Source organism: Bufo bufo, chromosome 3 (assembly GCF_905171765.1).
Source record: "Bufo bufo chromosome 3, aBufBuf1.1, whole genome shotgun sequence".
NCBI classification, from domain to species: domain Eukaryota; kingdom Metazoa; phylum Chordata; class Amphibia; order Anura; family Bufonidae; genus Bufo; species Bufo bufo.
The window spans coordinates 379,574,882-379,598,369 of NC_053391.1; the positions used below are offsets into that span (position 1 = coordinate 379,574,882).

The 23,488-nt window shown below is 41.6% G+C and overlaps 1 protein-coding gene across 1 annotated transcript in view; it reads left to right on the plus strand.

Moving 5' to 3' along the window:
* Positions 1-23,488, plus strand: part of AP2B1 (adaptor related protein complex 2 subunit beta 1) — a 123,479-nt gene that overhangs the window by 84,460 nt on the left and 15,531 nt on the right. Inside the window, 6 exon segments of the mRNA XM_040424706.1 lie at positions 3,186-3,227; positions 7,031-7,177; positions 11,012-11,157; positions 14,115-14,244; positions 18,737-18,821; positions 21,999-22,085. Of these exon segments, the coding sequence (XP_040280640.1) occupies positions 3,186-3,227; positions 7,031-7,177; positions 11,012-11,157; positions 14,115-14,244; positions 18,737-18,821; positions 21,999-22,085 (637 nt within the window).

Genomic DNA, 23,488 nt, shown 5'->3' on the forward strand with positions numbered 1-23,488 from the left:
CCCTTGAAGTGAATGGGATGGCTCACTGCTGCAGCTTTGATGGCAAGCAGGTAAAACAGCTGATCGGCAAGGGTGCCGGGAGTTGGCCCCTGCCGTTCTGATATTGGTGATCTATCCTGAGGATAGGTCATCAATAGAAAAAAAGGGGACAACCCGTTTAAGAGAATTACCCGATGATAATAGATGAAATGAGGGGTGTGAGACTATCAGCTTTTATAAGGGAAGAAAAACTTTGCATTAGGGTTCATGCACACGATCATGTGCAGTCGGGGAAACAGCCCGCGTGTCGGCCGCATCTCCCAGACCGACCAGCTCCTTTTACCTGAACTCACTGCGTCACAGTAGTCTTACGATGTAGTGAGTTCCAGACTGAGCACAGTAGTGTGCATGAGCCCTTACTCTGTGACACACAAAGGGTCACCACGTATCACTCATCTTGGGATATCTTGAGCCAAGAGGAAAGGTAAATCAGGACACATCTGTATGGGCCACATAGGTAAATAATAAATAAAGATCATCAGGTTGGTTTCTAATACAGTATATTGTATATACATGTATATTTCTGAAATAGCCCTGTTTTTAAGTAAGTGAACAGTAAAATTTAATTCCTCCTCTCCGATTGCTCCTTGCAGAGAGTGGAGTATGGTTTTGCAGGAAAGTTACAGGGGATTTCCCTGCCTATACTGTATGTATGTATGTATATGTGTATATATATATATATATATATATATATATATATAGAGTATAGTATATTAGTGTAGTTTTAGTGTACCACCAGCATACTTCATCCAGCTTGGTATTTGAAGTGCCTTTTGCTTGACTAGGTTGGTAGCTGCCGCAGGATTTGTGATTCATGTAGTAGTTCAGGGTGCTGACACAGCTTCTAGGCTCCCATCCCAGAACAAGGGAATAGGGAGACAGCTTGTGCTGAAAGGGCGAGCGAAGTGAGCATTTCAAGTACAGTTGAAAAACACTGATGATGATTTTGTTGAACGGGAATGATAATTGCCTGCCACAATAAGAACTTAATGGGAAAAACTCTATTACATAGGTAAGCCTTTTTGCTCAATAATTACTGTATATTTGAGAGCTGATAGGAAGAGCTCGTTATTATGGATGTTAAAAGTGCGGTTGTGATATCGATGCTCTCAAACAGAGCTTTTAGTTTGTCTTTCTGCTCCAAATGATCAGCATCCTAGGATATTAACATGCATGGAAGAAACAACACTGACACCAGCCAGGGTCAAAGCATTCTATACCTCATGAGAGACGGGAGGGGGCCATACCCAGACTCCCCCAATTGGACAATAAGATAAAATATATCTGCATACTGCAAAACTTATCCATGTATGGGCACAAGCCTTGGTTTATTTGTCCTTGCTTGCAGACGTTCCAGGGTGTTGTCTCGGGCCTTGAGGCAGGATGTGGACGCCATCTTAACAGAATGATATCCACTTCTATAACAGTTGGAGGGTGAAGTCCAACATCAGGAACGGTGTTTCCTGAAATCTCCATATGAACACCAGAAGATGTATAACTGTAAAGGGCATCTGTCAGCAGATTTGTACCTATGAAACTGCAGCTGAAGGCATCTGTGTTGGTCCCATGTTCATATGTGCCCGCATTGCTGAGAAAAATGAAGTTTTAATATATGCAGATGAGTCTCTAGGATCAACAAGGACATTGCCGTTACACCTAGAGGGTCTGCTCTCTCTCCACTTTGATTGACTTTAGGAGAAGTCAGGGCCAGGCGTGATCACGTTTTCACTGCCTGGTCCTTTGAAAAGTGCAGAGGATGCGGCAGTTGCAGAGAGAGCAGAGCCTCTAGGTGTAATGACAACACCCCGTTGCTCCTAGAAGTTCTTTTGCATATATTAAAACATTTTTCTCAGCACTGCGGGCACATATGAACATGAGACCAACACAGATGCCTTCAGCTGCCAAGCAAACATGCAATGGGTCAGCCAGTGTCATAGGTACAAATCTTTTGACAGATGCCCTTTAAAGCGGTATTTTTATCATAAACATTTGTGGCATGATTTGTGCACATGCCATACATGCTTTGGAGGATGGAGTCCCACCTCTGAGACCCTCATCTGTGTGGAGAACATGAGTCCGCAGGATATTCCATAAATGTTTATGCTGGGGATACCCTTTTACCTGTTGCAGATTCTGTTACTCTGGAGACCAAGCCTTGGGCTTGTAACATAAGTGATGCTGCTTTCCTTTATCCCTTATCTATAAAAAAAGGTTTCAAAATATATAATTATTGCACCATTTTTCACACATAATAAAATAATGCAAATTAAATAAACATATGTATTTAAAAGGTGTGACCGACTAAATCTGAAACAACTTATAGGAGGAAAAATTCCTTTCCGACTCCAACTAGGGCAATTGAGGTCACTGTCCGGTTCAGTGTCCCATCTCCAGCAATCTAGTAGCCATAACCGGTGATATTAATATGCTGGAGAAATGCATCCAGACCCCTTTTGAACTCTAAGTGCATTAACCTGGCAACTTCCTCCGGCGGAGAAATCTAAAACCTCACTTGTTAGGCTGAGGATTTCCTTTAAAGCTCAAGAAAAGGTATGTTGTTCCTGCTCTTCCCTGGTACTACCTAGCTATGTCAGCAGTTTTTTGTGCTCAAAAATGCTGACCGACTGTATCACGAATAAAAGGGCCTGGCTATGCATTCACAAAATTGCAACATGCCATTTAAATATGTAAACAATATGGAATGTACATACAAAAGGCTAGACTTCCCTAACAGGCTCATGTCCAGATCGAGATGGATTGCAAAAAATGTATTATAAAGATGTCTTTCATACAAAAATCCTAACATTACAAACATACAGTGAGGAGTGAGATATGTCCCCCACAGATTTGTCTGGATTTATTTTTTTCTATTTTCAGTTTGTTCAGTGGGTTGGGAGAGGAGGAAAGGCAGAATGACCTAATGTAACTTGCTGCTTTGTGCGTATTACAATTTTCCCCAGAGTCCACCTTTTCTGCACGTAGCATACTTTTAAAGGTTGCATTTTTAGTTTAGTGTTCTCTGTATTCAGTTTTACTTTGAATGGACTTCTGTACAAGTAAAGACCTGTTATAAGAGCTATCATTACTTTAAATGTTTCTTGACTGCAAACATTGTTGGGAGTGTAACTTTAATGTTTCCCTTACAGCTGGGAAGTGATCTTGGAGGTGGAATCGGTGGAAGTCCAGCGGTAAGATCATGTTTGTTAAATAGGAACAGCATTAACCCTTTATTACTTTTCCTTGATTTACAAAGTCATTTTAACACTCGTCTGCTAGATATACTGTACTTTACTGATTTTTTTATTTTTTTATTTTTTGTATTTATATTTTCCACAGACTGGCTTACAGCAGCCATATTTAAAGGGACACTTCCATCAAAAAGGAGTATTTTTCAAACTCCGTATTCATAGAAAGCACATTTTATTAAAATTTTTGGCGCTTTCCTTGTTCATTTCAGCAGTACTATGCCATTAAAGTTTACCGTAAATACTAAATATTGTCCTTCTGTAGCAGTCATCACAGAGATAAATTCTGTAGATTCTATATAAATAAGTGACCCATGGTTAGTTTACTATTGCTTTGAGGGGAAATATTTTTTCAAGTGTAATCCTTATTATAATAGTACATGTAGAATTGGGATAACAGAATAACCGCTATGTCGTTCTCTTGTGAGATGCTCTAATTGAGTCACTACAGGGGGCTCCCGTTAAACAAGACTGCCTGCCGTGCTAAAAGTCAAAACAAAGAGACTATTAAAGAGCCAGGACAGAAAGACTTAAAAAAAAAATGATATCCAGAAAACCAAACACTGTTTATTTGTTTTTATAAAAAAAAAATACATGGAATTTTTTCACATAGATTATTTTTTGATTATAAAATATAATTGAAGTGTTCCTTTAACTATGTCTAGCTTCTTTTCTGCTGGTCTTTCCACGGATGCTCAGGAAAGAACACATGACATAGCGAGGCTCAGCTGTAGCTGATAAATTGTGACTGGAGGGAAATAGATCATTTCAGATAGTTTTCCCTGTATACCGTGAGCACTGATTACGGATGCTCACAGTTACTCTAGAGAGAAAAACAATCAGCTTTCCATCCGGTATTCTAACGAGATGAAGTTTTATTAAATCTCCCCCAATATTTTTATGTTAAACAGATGGGCCTTTCAGAAGGGTGGAGTGACCCCAGAAACAAAAGAATAAAATAGTTATAGGCTGAGATACACTCCTCTGTATTCACATTATCTGTAACGTGCCCTCCCTTACTTCACATAGAAGTCTGTTGACAGAAGAATCCCCTTCTCCACTAGAAAGTGCTTCTGTTAAAAACAAAGCTTGTACATTTATGTATTCATTTTAAAGGAATATTCCCATCATAAACATCCATGGTATATCCATGGCATGGATGTTGCTGGCTGTTGTCATTAATTTCTATGGGAGTTACAGAAGCAACTGAGCACGGTAGTGGCTGCTTCACCAAGCAAGGCAGGGGACCCATGTTCTGGAGATAGGTGTGGGTTTCGCCTCCTGTGTATACACCATACATTTATATGATGAGAATTCCCCTTTAAAGGCTTTTGTGCACCTTTCTTGAGCATTTTTCAGACCACCCAGCATGGCTGGACCCTCCATGGTGAACATACTTATCTGATCCCTAGCTCCTTCGCTCCCTTTCATGCATTGCTCGTCTGGTAGCTACCCATGTCAACATCCTGTTTTGATGTAGCTCATGTGACTCCCGCAAACAGTGACTGTCCGCAGTGGTCTTGTGCCATCCATTTGTCACGTGACCTAGGGACATGACACTTGGGTGACACGTGGATGGACAGTCATTGTGGCAGTCACGTTATCCACATCAAACAGGATGTTGACATGGGTCGCTACCAGACGAGCGATGGAGTCGGAACCCAGTAGCAGGAATGAGGTAAGTAGGCTCACCACCATGGGTCAGGCCACGCTTGTGGGTCTAAAAAAAAGCTCAAGAAAGGCAGACAACCTCTTTAAGCACCCCTAAAGTTGAACTATATGGTAATGAGCATACAATAGACTGGGTTATGTAGACCTACTGACTTGTTTCATTTAGGACATCTACTATATGCCCTACCATATATAATGCTCACCAGTTGTAAAAATCTGAAAAGAAGAAATTTACAAAACTGTCTGTAGTTTGCTAGTTCTTTCTTATTTAATCTCTGACAAAATGCACCAAAAAATGTTTATAGCTTTTCTGTAGCTAAGTTGACTGCATTTTTGCATTTGTGGATGTGTAATTGATTAATTCTTGGATGATAATTTGTATTTGCATGTCATTTGGGCATCGAAGTCAAAAAGTAACTGCTGTTAATGTTTTCATTCTGTGCGATGAGACTACAGCAGCACACTCGATACCAAACTGCCAGATTGCCTGCTGAAACGATGTTCTCCCCCAGAACAGATAGAGAAATGTATACTTCTAGTGAAGCTCCAACAGGGCCATTTCTCTTGTTAGTTCAGAACTAGTCCCAGCCTACAAATTCCCTGTCTAGTTTACATCAGTAAATGGAATCCAGCCTGCAGCCCTCGCACAGGTAGAGAATTGCAAGGAATTCAGGGACAGCCCTAGAGAGGATTAGTTTACTTACCATTAGGGTCCATTCACACGTCCGTAAGTGTTTTGCGGATCCGCAAATTGCGGATCCGCAAAACACGGACACCTGCAATGTGCGATCCGCAATTTGCGGATCCGCACATCACAGACACTATAATAGAAAATGCCTTTTCTGGTCCGCAATTGCGGACAAGAATAGGACATGTTCTTTTTTTTCCAGGAACTAAATTGCGGATCCCGAAAAAAAGTATCCCGAAAAAACGGATGCGAATCCCGAAAAAACGGATGCGGATCCAGGAAATGTGGATTTGCATCCGTTCCAGCCCCATTGAAAGTGAATGGGTCCGCAAATTGCGGAACGAATGCGGACCCAAATTACGGACGTGTGAATGGACCCTTAGCTGTCCTTTAATAATGGATAACTGGTCTGTGCCGTCTAATTCTTAAAGGGACACTGACAGGCCAAATCAGCATATATAGTTAGATATATGACATTACAGGTCTTATAGAGTCGTTTAAAAGCATATAAGTATCCCCCCTGTCCACCTTATAAAGAGCGCAATATAAAGTTTTATAACCTGCTTCTCCGGTCAGCAATCTGCCCAAGGGGCGGCGTTTCATGTGAAAATGCGCCCAGCCAGCCTTCCCAACTGCCGTTCTTAAGCCCCGCCCAGCTCATCAATATTCACTTCGCTGGGCGGCGGCTAGAACTCTCCCCAGTCCCGATCCTGCGCATGGGCAATTCAATCCTCTGGGACGCACTATTAACCCCTTTGACGATGTGAGTGAGTAGCGCTCTGAAGCGCTGCTCTGAACAGTGCATGGCTGAGGCTGCAGCTGCCTCCAAGACGCAGGCAGGCTGTGTGTGTACGCATGCGCGATCTAACCACGGCGGGGCGCAGGCGCAGAAGATTGGGCATGAACGATGCCCAGAGGATTGAATTGCCCATGCGCAGGATCGGGACTGGGGAGAGTTCTAGCCGCCGCCCAGCGAAGTGAATATTGATGAGCTGGGCGGGGCTTCAAACGGCAGTTGGGAAGGCTGGCCGGGCGCATTTTCACATGAAACGCCGCCCCTTGGGCAGATTGCTGACCGGAGAAGCAGGTTATAAAACTTTATATTTCGCTCTTTATAAGGTGGACAGGGGGGATACTTATATGCTTTTAAAAGACTCTATAAGACCTGTAATGTCATATATCTAACTATATATGCTGATTTGGCCTGTCAGTGTCCCTTTAAGCTTGGATAACATACACCACCAAGATGCAAGCATGTTCAATCATTTTATACTGCCTTTGCTAATTCTTGAAATTTAACAAACAATAATACCGTAGTTATTGAAATTTTACAAACATTTATAGTTCGGTTATTGAAATATGTACTTATCACTATTTTGTCTTGCAGGTTGGACAAACCTTTATTCCTTCCTCTGTTCCTGCTACCTTTGCTCCATCTCCTACTCCAGCTGTGGTCAGTAGTGGACTCAATGATCTTTTTGAACTTTCTACCGGAATAGGCATGGCACCAGGAGGATATGCTGCTCCAAAAACCGTAAGTATCACTCAGACCATTTTCTTCTCCTTGCGGTAATCTATAAAATGCATTTTGTATTTGATGTTCCTTTGGGTAGTGTCCTCCATAAATCTTCCCAGAACAGCAAAGTATGCCATGATTCAGCTTTTACTTTTATAACTCATTGATTTAAGGAACAATGTAGTCAGCACAGGGAATGTTCTGCAGTGTTCATTGGCATTCTTCCTTTAAAGGGAGCCTGTCACCTACTTCATGCTGCCCATACTAACAGCAGTATAAAGTAGAGACAAATGAATTGATTTCAATGGTCTGTCATTTCTAAGTTAAAAGTAAGTGGTTGCCGAGAACCAACATCACAATCATTGCAGACTAGGCCAGGAAAAGAGTCCCGGCCACCTGAGAAGAGTCCTGGTTATTCATGAATTCCTGCTCTCCTGCCCACCTGATGACTGACAGGCTTCTACCTAGTTTTCTCCTTTCCTCTCTAGCAGAGAACTGCCAATCATCAGCAGGTGGGTGAGAGAGCAGGAGATTATAATAACCAGGACTCTTCTCAGGTAGATGTGACTCTTTTCAAGGCCTGGGCTGCAATGGTTATGATGCTGGTTCGCAGCAACCACTTACTTGTAGCTCATGAGTGACACATCGCTGAAATCAGCATTTCTGTCACTAGTTTATGTTGCCCAAAGTGAGGTCAGCATAAAGTTGATGACGGGTTCCCTTTAAATTAGAACAAAATGTACCTACCTTGTCTCGTATTTTTGATTTGCAGACAATTAGTATTCATGCACTGCAGTGATGTTTACCGAAGTGGGCTTATTTCTCTCTTTGTGCTGCAATAGTGAGTTACCTGCAGGTCTTAAGAGTCCTGGCAAAGAACTGACTGTAGTCAGGAAGGCAGTACAGTATGACAGTGTGCAGAGCTGTCTCTCACATTCAGAAGGTTCAGCATCTGGGAGACAGTACACGCCATAACGCAATACTTACTGACCCTCCTTGAAAACAAAAGGTGAATCATTTGTCCCTAGCAACCTGACAGATAATGTCTTAAATCCTTACCCTGGAAAAATGAGAGTTCAAAGGTCTCCACTTTTTGTGTTTGCCTCTCACAGGCTCTATATATATATATATATATATATATATAATCCAGAAAAGTAGGCGGCACTCCGAGAAAGATGACAAGTGAACTTTATTCACCCAGGTGGTGCAACGTTTCGGTTCTTCACTAGAACCTTTTTCAAGCTTGAAAAAGGTTCTAGTGAAGAACCGAAACGTTGCACCACCTGGGTGAATAAAGTTCACTTGTCATCTTTCTCGGAGTGCCGCCTACTTTTCTGGATTACATATTGGGGTAAGAAGCCTAATCCCCTGGATACGTGCACCCTCTTTTTCTTTGATTGTGTTCCAGTGCCGCCATTTTTCCTGTGTATATATATATATATATATATATATATATATATATATATATATATAAACATTTCTATTTTTTTTATGATTTATTTGTGTTGTTGGAAACATTTTTGGGTCTTGATCTGTGGCCAATATCCTAGGTTATCTTATTAAAGGAAAGAAACATTTTTCTCACCTTCCAGCACTTTATGGTTCCATTTTCATCTGCAGGCTAGGTATAAATGTTCAGAAACCTTCTCAGTCCCCCAGAAATCAGCCTAGTGTAAAACTGTAAATGGAAGACAGGGTGGAACCCTCCTTCAGTGTATAGGGGGGTCGTTTAGTTGGCTCAGAGCACACAGTTACAGATCTTACATCACACCTGAAGGAGCCAGCCCTCTCAGAAGGCTTGGAAGAAGATAATATGCTTCTCCATAAATCAGCAGAGGGAAGGAAAAAGACCCAAATATGCAGGCTAGAGACAACTGGCTACACCACATGCCTTTTATTCTGTAATAAATACAGTTAAATCTATAGTAATATGGCCAAAGTTACAGTAATGTTTCTAGACGAAAGGTCCTGTCACGGGTACATAATTTATATTTTTACAAATTATTTCCTTTGGCGACTCTGTGCTTCTACGTTTGTTGGTGATCCAGTTAAGAAAAAATAATCAGATTATTTGGCACAGTTTTTACATGACAAACCTGTACTGTTAGTCCCGTAAGGCCTGTGCATACATCTTTATAGATGTTTAAGGGCAGACAGCTTGTAAGACCCAAGTTCTCAGCCATTTTCATACACAGTGCAATGATGTTCACAGGTTCAAATCTCCAGAACTGGGCCTTCTGCAGGAGCCTCAGTGTCCTGGGGCAACATACCTCATGGATTATAATCGCTGTGTTTGCAGAGTGCCAAACTTTAAACATTAAAAGTACTGTTGCACAAGCCATTTATGAAGAATGTTTATTTTCTTTAAATGGAATTTATAACCACAATTTTGGAGTATTATCTGCAGTACTACTCTGGATCAGTTTTTTATTTTGCCCCCGAATTCCCCGCTCTTGGTGCTCAAAGCTGCTCTGAAAAACATTTTACTGGACTATGGAGCTTGTGGGAGGGGGATGTATCAAAGACTTGCATTTTACACTGTTCTCGTCATAAATTAGGTGCATCCTCTTGCAGTCCTTGTGCCAGAATGAAATCTACGGCAGCTCAGAACTGCCGTAGATTTCTGTCTTTAATTGCGCCAGAAGATAAATGTGTCGGACCCGCTTGCACCACCCCCTTTTTGGAAAAGTGGTATAGAAACGCCACTTGTGACAGATTTGTCACAGTTAGGCTCCATTCACATGTCCGCAATTTCGTTCCACATTTTGCGGAACGGAATTGCGGACCCATTCACTCCTATGGGGCAGCACGATGTGCTGCCCGGACACAGAATTGCAGATCTGCACTTCCAGGTCCACACTTCCGTTCCGCAAAAAAATAGAACATGTCCTATTCTTGTCCGCAATTGCGGACAAGAACAGGCATATTCTATTAGTGCCGGCAATGTGCGGTCCGCAAAATGCAGAACGCACATTGCCGCTTTCCGTGTTTTGTGGATCCGCAAAACACGTTGCGGACGTGTGAATTGAGCCTTAGAGTTCAAAATGTTGCCAAGTCTCCCCCCAATGTATTTCAATGCAGCTTTGAGTGCTGATAGAGTGGGAATGGGGGCAGTTTGAAAAAATAAAATAAAATCCTTTATTAATAATCCTAGATCTGTACCTGATATGTGTCTGTTCATACGTTATCGTATGATAACATGAAGGTTCTTCAGTCTATAAAAAAGTAATTTAAACCTCAACTTCTTGTATTCATTTTATAATGATGGAACACATAAAAACATCAGTGTGTGTACAGGAGATGAGCCATTTTCCATCATCTACTCACAAGCCTGGCTCCCTTCAACCAAATGGCTGTAGCTTTAGGATCCTTCCCACACTGCTTGTCTATAGTAGGAGACTCGGAGCACTTGTAGCTTTGACTCTTTTTTTGTTAATTTTTATCGAACAAGAAAAAAAGTAGTTAAACTACTTTGTTCGAATACAGTATATACATTATACAAATTGCGCACACAAGATAAGCTTAAGAAATATATCCACACATAGTTCTGTTCAGGAACTCTTTTCCTCTTCGGTTTTTACCTTTCAACCATTTTGCACTTGCCTTCTCATAGCCTTGCCCCCTAACTACAGGTTTTCTGATCAGATTTGATGTACTTGACGTGTACGTATTAAAAAAAACTAGTATATTGCACAATATCAGATGCAACTATGACTAACATTTGACTGCTTGCTCCCCAGGGTGAATGCTCCGTTTAATAAGTACGCTGTGCAGTTCTGTTAAATGCATTTGGTAGAAGAAACATTGAGCCAGTTTGTTAATTGGGTAATGTAGCAGTAATTATTTTACTAGGTTTGGCTGCCTGCTGTGAAAGCAAAGGGGCTGGAGATCTCGGGCACATTTTCCCATAGACAGGGGCACATTTACATGGACATGAATTTCACCAACAAGGCCCTGCAACATATGACTGACTTTGCCATCCAGTTTAACAAGAATAGGTAAGCCAAGACCCTTGATTAGAAATTATATACATAACGTGCATCAAAAAATTGTGCAGTTTTTTTATTATGTACTAAACTATTTTTTTTCTGTGTTCTACAGCCGTCACGCTTTCTCTAAATTGATCTTGCTGTCGGTTTAATATGCTGGCCTATAATAAGAGCTGCATATTAAATCTACAGGTCTGTACAACTGGTAGCCAAAACTGCACAATGCAACACTTGCACCATTTGTGTGTTTTATGTTGGCATTTTAAAGAATCACACCAGATTTTTTTTTTTTTAATGGGCCTCCTTTTGTAACATGGCTTAGGGTAGTACAGTGAAATATTTCACCGTCCTTTATTCAGCAGAAAAGGACTCCATTTCTGGCGCTGCAGGATCATGTGACCTGCAGTCCGACCACCGGACTGATACAGTGTCTGCTGTGTCAGCCAGTAGAAACGTTCTCTTTGCAGGCCTAGGAGAGTCACAGTGTGAATCTCATAGACTTGCATAAAGAATCTTACAGACGCTGTATCAGTCCAGAATCAAAGGAAAATGGGCGGCACTGTGCTTCGATAGGGGTCCAGGTGCACGGTCAATAGGTTGATTCCCCAGGTACTTGTAGTAAAGAGACCAGCACTCCGTAATTCCAATAGTGAAAAGGATTTTCTTTATTCGTCACCCATATGTGACGCGCGTTTCGACACTACTCTGTGTCTTTCTCAAAGTACAGGTGATAACAGCTCCAGCTGGAATTACGGAGTGCTGTATCAGTCCAGTCACTTACGATCCTGCAGCACCAGGAATGGAGTCATTTTTATAGTACAGGGCTTTCACTGTACTACCCCTAACCCTTAGTGATGTTACGAACACGGAGCCTATTAAAAAAAAAGATCTGAAGTGGTTTTTGAAGTAATACATGTGACAGGCGATCCTGCTAAAAACGTAAAGGTGTTATCCAAGACTTAACGACAATGGCTGGACCCGTGGTGCTGACCATACTTACCTGGACCCCTTCCGATTCCTTCCGGATCGATCCACAGCCATCTCCACATCTCTCCTGTGTGCAGATAACATCTGTGGACAGGGGTCACGATAGCCGGCTGCAGTGGTGACCTGTTATACTTGCGTCACATGTCACCCCTACAAGGGACAGTGGAAACTACTCCCAAGATCTGTAGTTGTGGGGAAGAACAGATCAGTTTAATTATACATGCTTTTCCAAAGGCCAGTGTTGTTTGGCAGCCAATCCTTTTGTGCCGCTCTATTCAAATAGGGGAGTGCAATCCTATAATTTTAGGTGCTTGTACCTCCAGCTATGGCAGTAAAGATTTTCTGCATGTACGGAAAGTCAATTTTCCCGAATAAAATGTACAGTAGTGGCCAAAAGTTTTGAGACTGACACAAATTTTGTTTTTCACTTAATTTGCAACTTCAGTTATTATGGTGGCAATTTGCATAACTCTAGCGTTAATCAAATTAATCAGAGTAATCAAATGAATTGCAATTAATTACAAAGTCATTCCTTGTCATAAAATTTAACTTAATCACAAAAATATAAATTTCCACTGCATTTCAGCCCCGCCACAACATGACCTGCTACCATCATTTCAGTGATCTTCTCATTAGCTCAGGAGAAAGTGTTAACAAGGACAAGGCAGCTGTTTGAATTAGAACAGCAGACCGGTTGCTTTAAAAGTGGGGTGATGCCTGAAATGCTTGTTTTCTTCTGTTAACTATGGTAACTTCCAAGGAAACATATGCAGTCATCATTGCTTCAAATCGCATCAAACGGGTTTCACAGGTAAGGACATAAGTGCATTCTTACAAGCAGCAAAGTAAGTCATTTATAGGATCATCACAAAATTCAAGGACTTCAGTTCCTGTGAAGAATGCTTCATAAGAAGGTCCAGCAAGTACCAGAACTGTCTCCTAAAGAGTATTCAGCTACAGGATCTGTTCACCAACAGGGGTTTTGGGCTTGCTCAGCAGCAGACAGGTGTGATTGCATCTGCACGAACAGTGAGGTGAAGGCTCTTGGAGGATGGCCTGGTGTCAAGTGTGGAGGATGACCTGGTGTCAAGTGGGCAACAAACAAGGCACTTCTCTCCAAGAAAAACATCAAGGAAAGATTGACATTCTGCAGGAAGTACAGTGATTGGACTGCAGAAGGCTAGGGTAAAGTTATTTCCTCTGATAAAGCCCTGTTCAGACTGTTTGGGACATCTGGAAAGATTATTGTCCAGAGACAAAAAGGTGAGCACTACCATGACTCCTGTGTCCTGCAAATAGCATCCTGAGACCATTCATGAGTGGGGTTGCTTCTCATCCAAGGGAGTGGGCTCACTTACAACTTTGCCCAAGAACTCTGCCCTGAATAAAGAATAGTATCAAAACATCATCCAAGAGCAACTTCTCCCAGCGGTCTAGGAGCAATACTTTTTCCAGTGTAATGGAGCACCATGTCACAAGTGGCTCAGTGAACAAAACATTGACATTTGGGTTCATGGCCAGAACAACTCCCCAGAACTCAGTCCCATAGAGAATGTGTGGTCAATCCTCAAAAATTGGGCGGACAAATAGAAATGCAAAAATTGTGATAAACTCCAAGCACTGATTAGGCAAGAATGGGTTACCATCAAGTAGGATTTGGCCCGGAAGCTGATATCCAGCATGCCAGTGTGAATTGCAGTAGTCTTGAAAAAGAAGGTTTGACACTGTAAATATTCAGTCTTTGCATGAACCTGATTTATTTCTCAATAAAAGTAAAAAAAAAATACTTATGAAATGCATATAATTGTACTTTAGTGTACCAGAGGAACATCTGACAAAAAGATCCAAAAACACTGAAGCAGCAAACTTTATAAATACTAAAATTTGTGTCATTCTCAAAACTTTTGGCCTCAACTATAGACCAGTTTCTAGTGACTTCCTTCCAGGTGCAAAATAATGCTTTTCCCTCTTTATTTCAGTTTTGGTGTCATTCCTAGTGCACCACTGGCCATACATACACCCCTCATGCCAAACCAAAGCATTGACATTTCCCTTCCTCTCAACACTCTGGGACCGGTTATGAAAATGGAGCCGCTTAACAATCTGCAGGTAAATAATCACATTGTTTTGAGATAGATAGATATGATACTATAGAGCTAGGGTCTGATATAAATCGTTCCTTCTGACTTGTTTTACTGTATAAATAAGGAGCCAGATAGCAGCAGACGTTGTTAGCATAGACAACAATAAGAAAATGCTGTCTGTGTCCAAAGATGGGACTCATACCCAGTGAAGCATATTTACTGTAGGAAATAGCAGCTCAGCTGGGAGTGCTGGTTCATGTATTCCCATTGAGCCATCTGCTCTCCCTATTCATTACTACCGAGGCATCTACAAAAATCAATTAGTTTGTACCACCCATGCCAGACATGTCATTACTAACCGCCATCTCCTACATGGCTGTTCTGCTCCCTTTTCCTTTGTGGCAGCATTCCAGATTGGTGGCACAAATGCAGGTGGCAATGTGCCCAAGTTTCACATCCCAATCTGTGACCGTCATATTATTAATGGTCATATTTTCATCTAGTGATTGAAATTCTAGAATGCCTCTTTAGAGAACTTTGCAGTGGATATTGCATATCAGACATGAACCTTTTTCATAGTGCTGCTATGTGATTGAGGACATGGGTTGCTAGATGGCCGCTAGCACATCCGCAATACCCAGTCCCCATAGCTCTGTGTGCTTTTATTGTGTAAAAAAACAGATTTGATACATATGCAAAATAACCTGAGATGAGTCCTGTCCCTGATGCATCTCACATACAGGACACATCTCAGGTTAATTTGCATATGGATCAAATCGTTTTTTGTTTTTTTACACAATAAAAGCACACAGAGCTATGGGGACCAGGTATTGCAGATGTGCTAGCGGCCATCTAGCAACCCATGTCCTCAGCTCTATACACAAAATCCCGGTGACAGGTTCCCTTTAAATTAAATATGGTCGTACATTATACTTCTTGCCTAAATAAAAAGTCTCTATTCTAGGTATAGAACAGCTCTCTTTCCGCAGTATATTCATATTTTCTGAGCTTTGATCCAGTGTTTACTGTGTACCTTAAAGTTTCTAATCTAGAATGTAAAAAAAGGAACGCTCTGTGTTGTCCATTCCCTTTCACTTTTGTGCTATAACGCCATTTCCATATGGGGCAGAATAGTAGAAGACTTGGATTGCTGCTGCCCTATGCTTTCTTTTTACTGTAAGATAAAGTTCTAAAATATCCTACCCTAATGGGGTTTCCCAGTTTGCATCAACACCCTTTAAAACAATCACTTATGATAGTAGCCGTAATTTTGTAATGTATTTCTTTTACCTTTATTGCTCCTATCTTCCGTTCTGGGCTGTGGTCACATGACCATGCGGCTCTTTCCCATTTCCTGTGATGATATGTCCATGGGTATGTCAAATTAGCAACAGTAGCAGTGGTAGGGGAGTGTCTGTAACCAGCTGGATGGGAGGAGCTATAGACTAGCTGGGGGGCGGTGCTGGAGCTAAGGAAGGAGAAGTGCATCATGGGTTTGGTTGGATACAGCAACAGGAAGTGCTGTATACAGAATGTGAACAAACCAGAGAGATTTGTCTACATGGTGAAAACAGGTCAGGAGGGTCCAAACTGAAAAGGCATAGAGAAGATATACATGAAGTAAGCAATTACATGAGCAAAAACCATAGTAACGCCACTTTAAAGGTATTTTCCGGGATTACTATGGTCATATCAGAAAAATACAATGGGCTGCATACCTTTTCCACCTTATCTTTACTGGCTCTAGTGTTTTTTTCCTCCTAGACTCCCCCATTAGTTATCATAGAGGAAGGCTAAGGATACTTTCACACTAGTGTTTTTATTTTCCGGTATTGAGTTCCGTCCTAGGGGCTCTATACTGGAAAAGGACTGATCAATTATATCCTAATGCATTCTTAATGGAGAGCAATCCGTTCAGGAGGCATCAGGATGTCTTCAGTTCAGTCACTGTATGGTTTTTGGACGGAGAAAATACTGCAGCATGCTACAATATTTTCTCCTTTCAAAATTCCGGAATGCTGGATCCGGCATTATTTTACATTGAAATGCATTAATGCCGACTCTGGCCCCAAGTGTTCCGGAAAAACGGATCCGATTTTGCAGTCTGCGCATATGCAGAGCTTTAAAAATGTGAAAAAGATAAATACCGGATCAGTTTTTCCGGATGACAACTGGAAAGATAGATAAGTTATTGCAATGCATTTGTCAGACGGATCCGCATCCGGACCCGTCTGACAAATGCATCCGTTTGCGTCCTGATTGCCGTGCGACGGAACTGCCTGCCGGAATCCTCTGCCGCAAGTGTGAAAGTACCCTTAGAGGAGTAAAAAGCAGGGCCAGGTATCATAGAAGATAAGGCTGCAAGGGTATGTAGCCAGTTTTATTTCTCCGAGGCTCTGGCAGGCCTTTAATTCTTATCCTAACAAGGCATCACAAGCTGTTTAGTGTCACAGTGGGAACCTGCTAGCTAATAAAGTCAGCATCACCACTGTTACAAGCAGTATGAGGGGGGAGCGAGGTCAGTGTACTAACAAGGAGAGATGTAATGTGACCTAGCAGGCTTCTAGAAACCTTGACCAGGCTGCAGCTCCATTAGATCTGCAACATGGCGGGCAGTGAAAACTTCCTGTTCGTGAATTAGAAAGAAGACGAGGATCGAAGAGGACCTGTAACCTCTGTTTTAGACAGTACTCGCACCCCCTTTGTAATGACAATTCTAGAGCATCTATTATAATTCCTCCTAGAAGTTATGAATGAACTACTAGTACTGAAGGTTCAGATGGGTGTTACCATTTGGGTGATTTTGCCACTGTCAGACTGTCACAACCCCAACTAGCGACATCCAGTTGAACCTTTATTACAGAGGAATGGTACAACATGGTCGTAAGAATAGATGCTTCAGAATTATTACATGAGGAATGCAGGTAGTTGCTAAAGCAGACATGTCCGGAGAGATTACAGGTCCTCTGTAAGGCCCTATGCACACGACTGTATTTTTCCCCTGCAATTTTTGCACCTCGTGCTGTCCTCATCTGTATGTCACTTCCGCTGGCCAGCCAGAAAGTTAGAACATGTCCCATTCTTGTCCATTTTGCAGACAAGGTTAGGACATTTCTATAGACCTGAAGAAAATGGCAGCATGCACACGGTATCCATGTTTTGTGGAACCACCGTTTGCAGACCGCAAAACACATATGGTTGTGTGCACGAGGTGTAATTCGAAGAATCTCACGTCCTGAAACTTTTATACTTACAAACGAAATTTAGCATGAACCAAGGCACTAGTATCATCGCATGGGAATATTTAAATTTACTAATGTAGGAATGCATTTTAAAGCCTGTATTACACAGCCCGACTCTGCAGTTAGGTGTTCCTTCCCAACAATCGCCTGCTCACTAGCGGAGGAGACGGCTGCTATCACATGCAGTGATCTCCTCCACAGTATGTGGAGGAGCAGTCGTTATGCCATCCATCGTCCCCATGCTGTCTAGTTGTTTGCTGTCAGCAGATCGTGATTAGACTCCATGATCTGCTGCCGGGAAAATGAAGATTTGTAAGCATGCTGAAAGATTCAGATGAATGAACGTTTGCTCGTTCATTGGGTAATCGGAAGCAGTATTAGACTGCTAGATCATCGCTAACGATAAACTGGCCGACAATTGGCCAGTTTATTGGGCTGTCATAGCAGAGAGCAACATATCTCTGTCCAGTAGATGCTACTCTGCATTCTGCTAAATTTGCTTATGGACCATGTCTTTTTATCATTGTAGGCCAAATTAAAGACATTGATATGATGACATCCCTAAGTCAACTAAATAGACATGGTAGCTGACAAAAGATATTCTCAAAAACATCATGTCTCCTGGGAAACTCACCTAGTCATTTGGTTATATTCTTTTACATTTTACTTTGGCAGCCTAGCAATGACATGAGGGTATTGAGAGCACCAAGACATGTTCATTAAAGTGACAGCAGTACGTCCCCCTCCACCCACAGAGTGATTAGCTGTAGGACATGTCCTTCCACTAGGACGACACACACTGGTTTTGAGTACACGGGTATCTTCTAATTCCTCGTGACAGAATAGAACCCTTTGTAGATGTATGACTGCCCTTGTCTCAGAACCCTACTACTGCTCATCAGAGATGAAAGGAGAGGATATAAATGGTTAAGGCAATTTATTTTGTTTTATTTTTCAACATAAATCTGACTGAGATACATTGTATCATACGTCTTTTCATCAATAAATAATTAAGACTTCTAGAGGGATGCTTCTAATCCACTTCTGTGATAACCCGAAAAGGCCTTCATTTATTCATAGACCGGGGTATAAGTACAGATGTCACTTCTGTTCCTGCGCTTGAGAGAACAATTTAGAAACAGCCGAGTAGCGATGAAGGGTTAATGGATGTTGTGAACCCTTCAGTCCAGCCGTGGGATCTCAGATGCCGGGGTCAGGACGCTCGTTGTAAATCTCACAAGTTAATTCTTGGTTCTCGCTCTTGTCTTGCGATAGGTGGCTGTGAAAAACAACATTGATGTCTTCTACTTCAGCTGTCTCATCCCTCTGCATGTACTGTTTGTGGAAGACGGCAAAATGGGTAAGGCAATTTTGCATGCAGGGCAAGTTACTGGGGAACCTTTTGTACACCATGCGCCTGATTCGCATGCAGTTAAAATGAATGCAATTATTCTTCCGGTTCATGGGATTGCAAATTAAATCTTTTATCTTGTATCCCTTAGGAGGCAGGATGAATCAGAGCTATGCGCATGAGTATTGATTGTGCTGATAATATATTTTGCTACTGACAGTCGTCCCGCTGACTACTCATCCTGGGGCAGATCAATTAGTAAATTCAACATAAGACCGTCGTCACCTATGGACCTTATGTTTTTTTCTTAAAGGGGTTGTCTCACTTCAGCAAATGGCATTTATCGTGTAGAGAAAGTTAATACAAGGCACTTGTTAATGTATTGTGATTGTCCATATTGCTTCCTTTGCTGGCTGGATTGATTTTTCCATCACATTATACACTGCTCGTTTCCATGGTTACGACCACCATGTAATCCAGCAGCTGTGGTCGTGCTTGCACACTATAGGAAAAAGCACCAGCCTATGTGAGCTCTCATTGCAGGGTGGTCGTAACCATGGAAACGAGCAATGTATATATAATGTGATGGTAAAATGAATCCAGCCAGCAATGGAAGCAATATGGATAATAACAATACGTAAGTAAGTGTCTTGTATTCACTTTCTCGACATGATAAATGCCACTTGCTCAAGTGAGACAACCCCTTCAATAGCAGTTCCAGTCTATACAATGAATAATGGACAATATTCTGTACACTCGTATATCTCCCTAACACCGCACACATGAAAGCATGGATGGTTTTTGAGGAGCATGGATCTGTCTTTTTAATGATGGTGATGCCCTTATAAATATTTATAAGTACAAACTGTGCATCTTTATGTATACTTAAACTAGTTATAACTAGGGGAGGAACTGAAACAGCATACCGCAGCGAGCTTGGTTGTTTCAGTAATTCTTGCCACCTCTTACTTTATAATAATAGCAAAGACAGGTGCACTCTGCGGTCTTGCTTAACCCCTTAAGGACTCGGCCCTATTTCACCTTATGGACTTGGCCATAATCTGACCAGTGTCACTTTAAGTGCTGATAACTTTAAAGCGCTTTGACTTATCCAGGCCATTCTGAGATAGTTTTTTTGTCACATATTGTACTTCAGATTTTGCTGGACTGTTTTTTTTTCACACCATGTCCCATTTGAAGCCCTCCTGATGCACCCCTAGAGTAGAAAGTAGAAACTCCAAAAAAGTGGCCCCATTTTAGAAACTACAGGATAGGGTGGCAGTATTGTTGGTACTAGTTTGGGGTACATATGATTTTTGGTTGCTCTATGTTACACTTTTTGTGAGGCAAGATAACAAGAAATAGCTGTTTTGTCACCGTTTTTATTTTTTGTTAATTACAACATTCATCTGACAGGTTAGATCATGTGGCATTTTTATAGACCAGGTTGTCACGGATGCGACGATACCCAATATGTATACTTTTTCTTTATTTATGTAAGTTTTACACAATGATTTCATTTTTGAAGCAAAAAAAAATGATGTTTTAGTGTCTCCATATTCTGAGACATAGTTTTTTTTTTTTTTTTGGGTGATTGTCTCAGGTAGGGGCTCATTTTTTGCAGGATGAGGTGACAGAGTGGTACTATTTTGGTGAGCAAACGCCTTTATGATCGCTTGCTGTTGTATTTTTTGTGATGTAAGGTGACAAAAAAATTGTTTATTTAGCACAGTTTTTTTTTTTTTTTACGGTGTTCATCTGAGGGGTTAGGTCATGTGATATGTTTATAGAGCCGGTCGATACGGACGCGGCGATACCTAATATGTATACTTTTATTAATTTTTTCCTATTTTTTAACAATTATTTTTTTACTTTATTTGGGGAAAATGACATTTTTGTTTATTTTTACTTTATTTTTTGTCCCACTTTGGGACTTGAACTTTTGGGGGTCTAATCCTTTACAGTGCATTCCAATACTTCTGTATTGGAATGCATTGGCTGTATGAGTAATGCAGTGTGTGGATCCGGCCTGTGAGATCCAGGGGGCTCCCCACAGCCCCATGGGGACCCGATGGCACCGCCGCACCAGGTAAAAGCCGCAAACCGCATGTCTGAATTGACCTGCGGTTTGCGGCGATCGCCGACAGGGAGGGGGGGGGGGGGGGACGGTGATCGGAATAACACATGACGTACCGGTACGTCATGGGTCCTTAATGACTCGGGAACCATGGCGTACCGATACGTCATGGGTCCCTAAAGGGTTAAACCCTCAAACTGATGTTAAAATTGAGAGATTAGCCAACATGTCCTACTAGGAGGATATGTCTGAGCCCGAGCACCGCGCCAAGGTTTCTCAAATAGCTCGGGTCCTAACACTCACCTACCTGTGCCATATGGGCAATACCAGGGGCCAGTGGGTGAATTACAGGAGCATGAGGCCGACTCACAAACAACTCACCAGTTACCTCCAGCATCTACCATGCTAGCAATGGGAGGAGGGAGGAGTCTGCGAGTCCCACTCAAGACTGGCTGATAAGGCCCAGGCTTCACAGGTGCACCTAAATGTGGCCTGTGGATGGAAAACAGGCTCATTTAAATTGGAGTTTATACACCTCCAGGTATCGCTAGATACAAACAAATGAAAAAAATGGCGATGTATTAAACAAGCAGGAAGTGCTCATACCCACATGCAGTTGTGCACATATATACAGGGGAGCAAATCCTGCACTTGTGGCCCGTTGCTAATGGCGATCCCTAGCAAAAATGCACAGTGGAGGATGCCCGCAGCGAACCACAAGTACCACAATAGATATCCTACACAAGATAGCAATTATGTGGATGTGATAATCAATATAACAATATAACAAAATAATAGCAAAGACAGGTGCACTCTGCGGTCTTACTAAACCCTCAAACTTTAATTCCAGGCTGCATGCGGCAACCAGCCCTCGCCTGGATGAGATTAGGTGACCTCCATTCTCGAGATAGGTCAGGGTCCCATATCCATTAGACCTTCATGGCTTGTTGTTTGGATATGCCATAAATGTCTATGTATAGACTACCCCTGGAAGCTTCTTGTTATGTGGCAGGCACATTTGTATTGCTCATAACCATTAATGATGATCATATCTTTCACAATGTAACTTTTTCATGTAAAATAATTTCTTTTATGCTTTCATTCTTTAGAGAGGCAAGTCTTCCTGGCCACATGGAAAGATATACCTAATGAGAATGAACTTCAGTTCCAGATCAAAGAATGCCATCTAAATGCAGGTTAGTTATAAATATAAGTTATTATGAATTATGACTTAATAAATAGACCTTATTTCCCCCTAATTTAGGATCTTTACATTTTGGCTACAGCAGAACGTTACAACAAAGAACATCTCTTGCTCTGGTGGACCTGACACTTAACTTTAGTTCCAGAGTACTTGGTAGTGATATAAAAGTAATATGAAATGCAAAGACATTTTGAAGCGTTTAGTGTACTCGTAAACATTAGAGTACATCCATACTGGTGTCATGGTTCACCACCCTATTGCCCCTGAATGTCAGAATTACGTATTCTGCTATACAGTTCTAGAAATAAAACAAACCTTCAAACCTGAATATTGTATTCCAGGACAGTGGGTCAGCTAGCATTTAATAATAAATGGGATTAAAGGGGTTCACTTCAGTAAATAGCATTTAACATGTAGAGAAAGTTAATACAAGATACTAATGTATTATTACCCATACTGCCTCCTTTGCTGACTTGATTCATTTTTTTTATCACATTATAAACTGCTCGTATCCATGGCTACAACCACCCTGCAATCCAATGGGTAAGGTAGATTAAGACGTCCTACATATGCCAAATTGAAAGGGTATTCTGGAGGTTACAAGCTGATAACTACTAGATCAGTGGGGGGACCTACAGCTGAGACCCCACCAATCTAATATCCTGTGGATAGGGATAACTTCAAACAAACGGAATACCCCTTTAAAGGAATACTAAACATAGAAAGTGCACGTAAAACAGCACTTTCTTACTTTATCTCATTTGCCTTTGTAAAATGTCTTATATTACAGTTAAGAGAAATACATAAAATCTTCTCTTAGTGTCCCAGGGGGTCATCCACGTCCCCCCACACTCCTGTCACACTCGTGTGAAAAGCTGAAAGACAACAGTGGCTCCCTGTGGCGTCCTTTGTGTATTAGGTCTAAAAGATTGAGTCCCACTTCATTGCTAGTCCTCACCCCTTGAGTCGATCTCCAGCAGAAGATGGATCAGCTCAGAAGGAGAGTAACCCCTTTGCTTTCTGCAGGTTTCTACAAGACCGTTTGACAGTAATTATCTTGAACAATCCGGTTATTCCCGATAGTTGTGAGAGCTGCATTTACATGCAGCAATTGCCTCCAATGTATGGGGACAAGGAATTTTAGCTGTGATCGCTCCTCCCCATAGAGAACCATTGTTTCTGGGTAGCATATCACAGTTTACACTGAACACTTTGTGGCCCAGAAACATCAATTTAGGTTTCTGCATCAGTGCTGCTTTTACCTAATTATTGCCGTCACATTTACTCTGGGCATTTATCCTGAATGAGCATTTACACTGGGCTGTTATTGGGAATGAGCATTTACCTTTACACTAGGCAGTTATCAGGACCAAGCATTTACCATTACACTAGGCA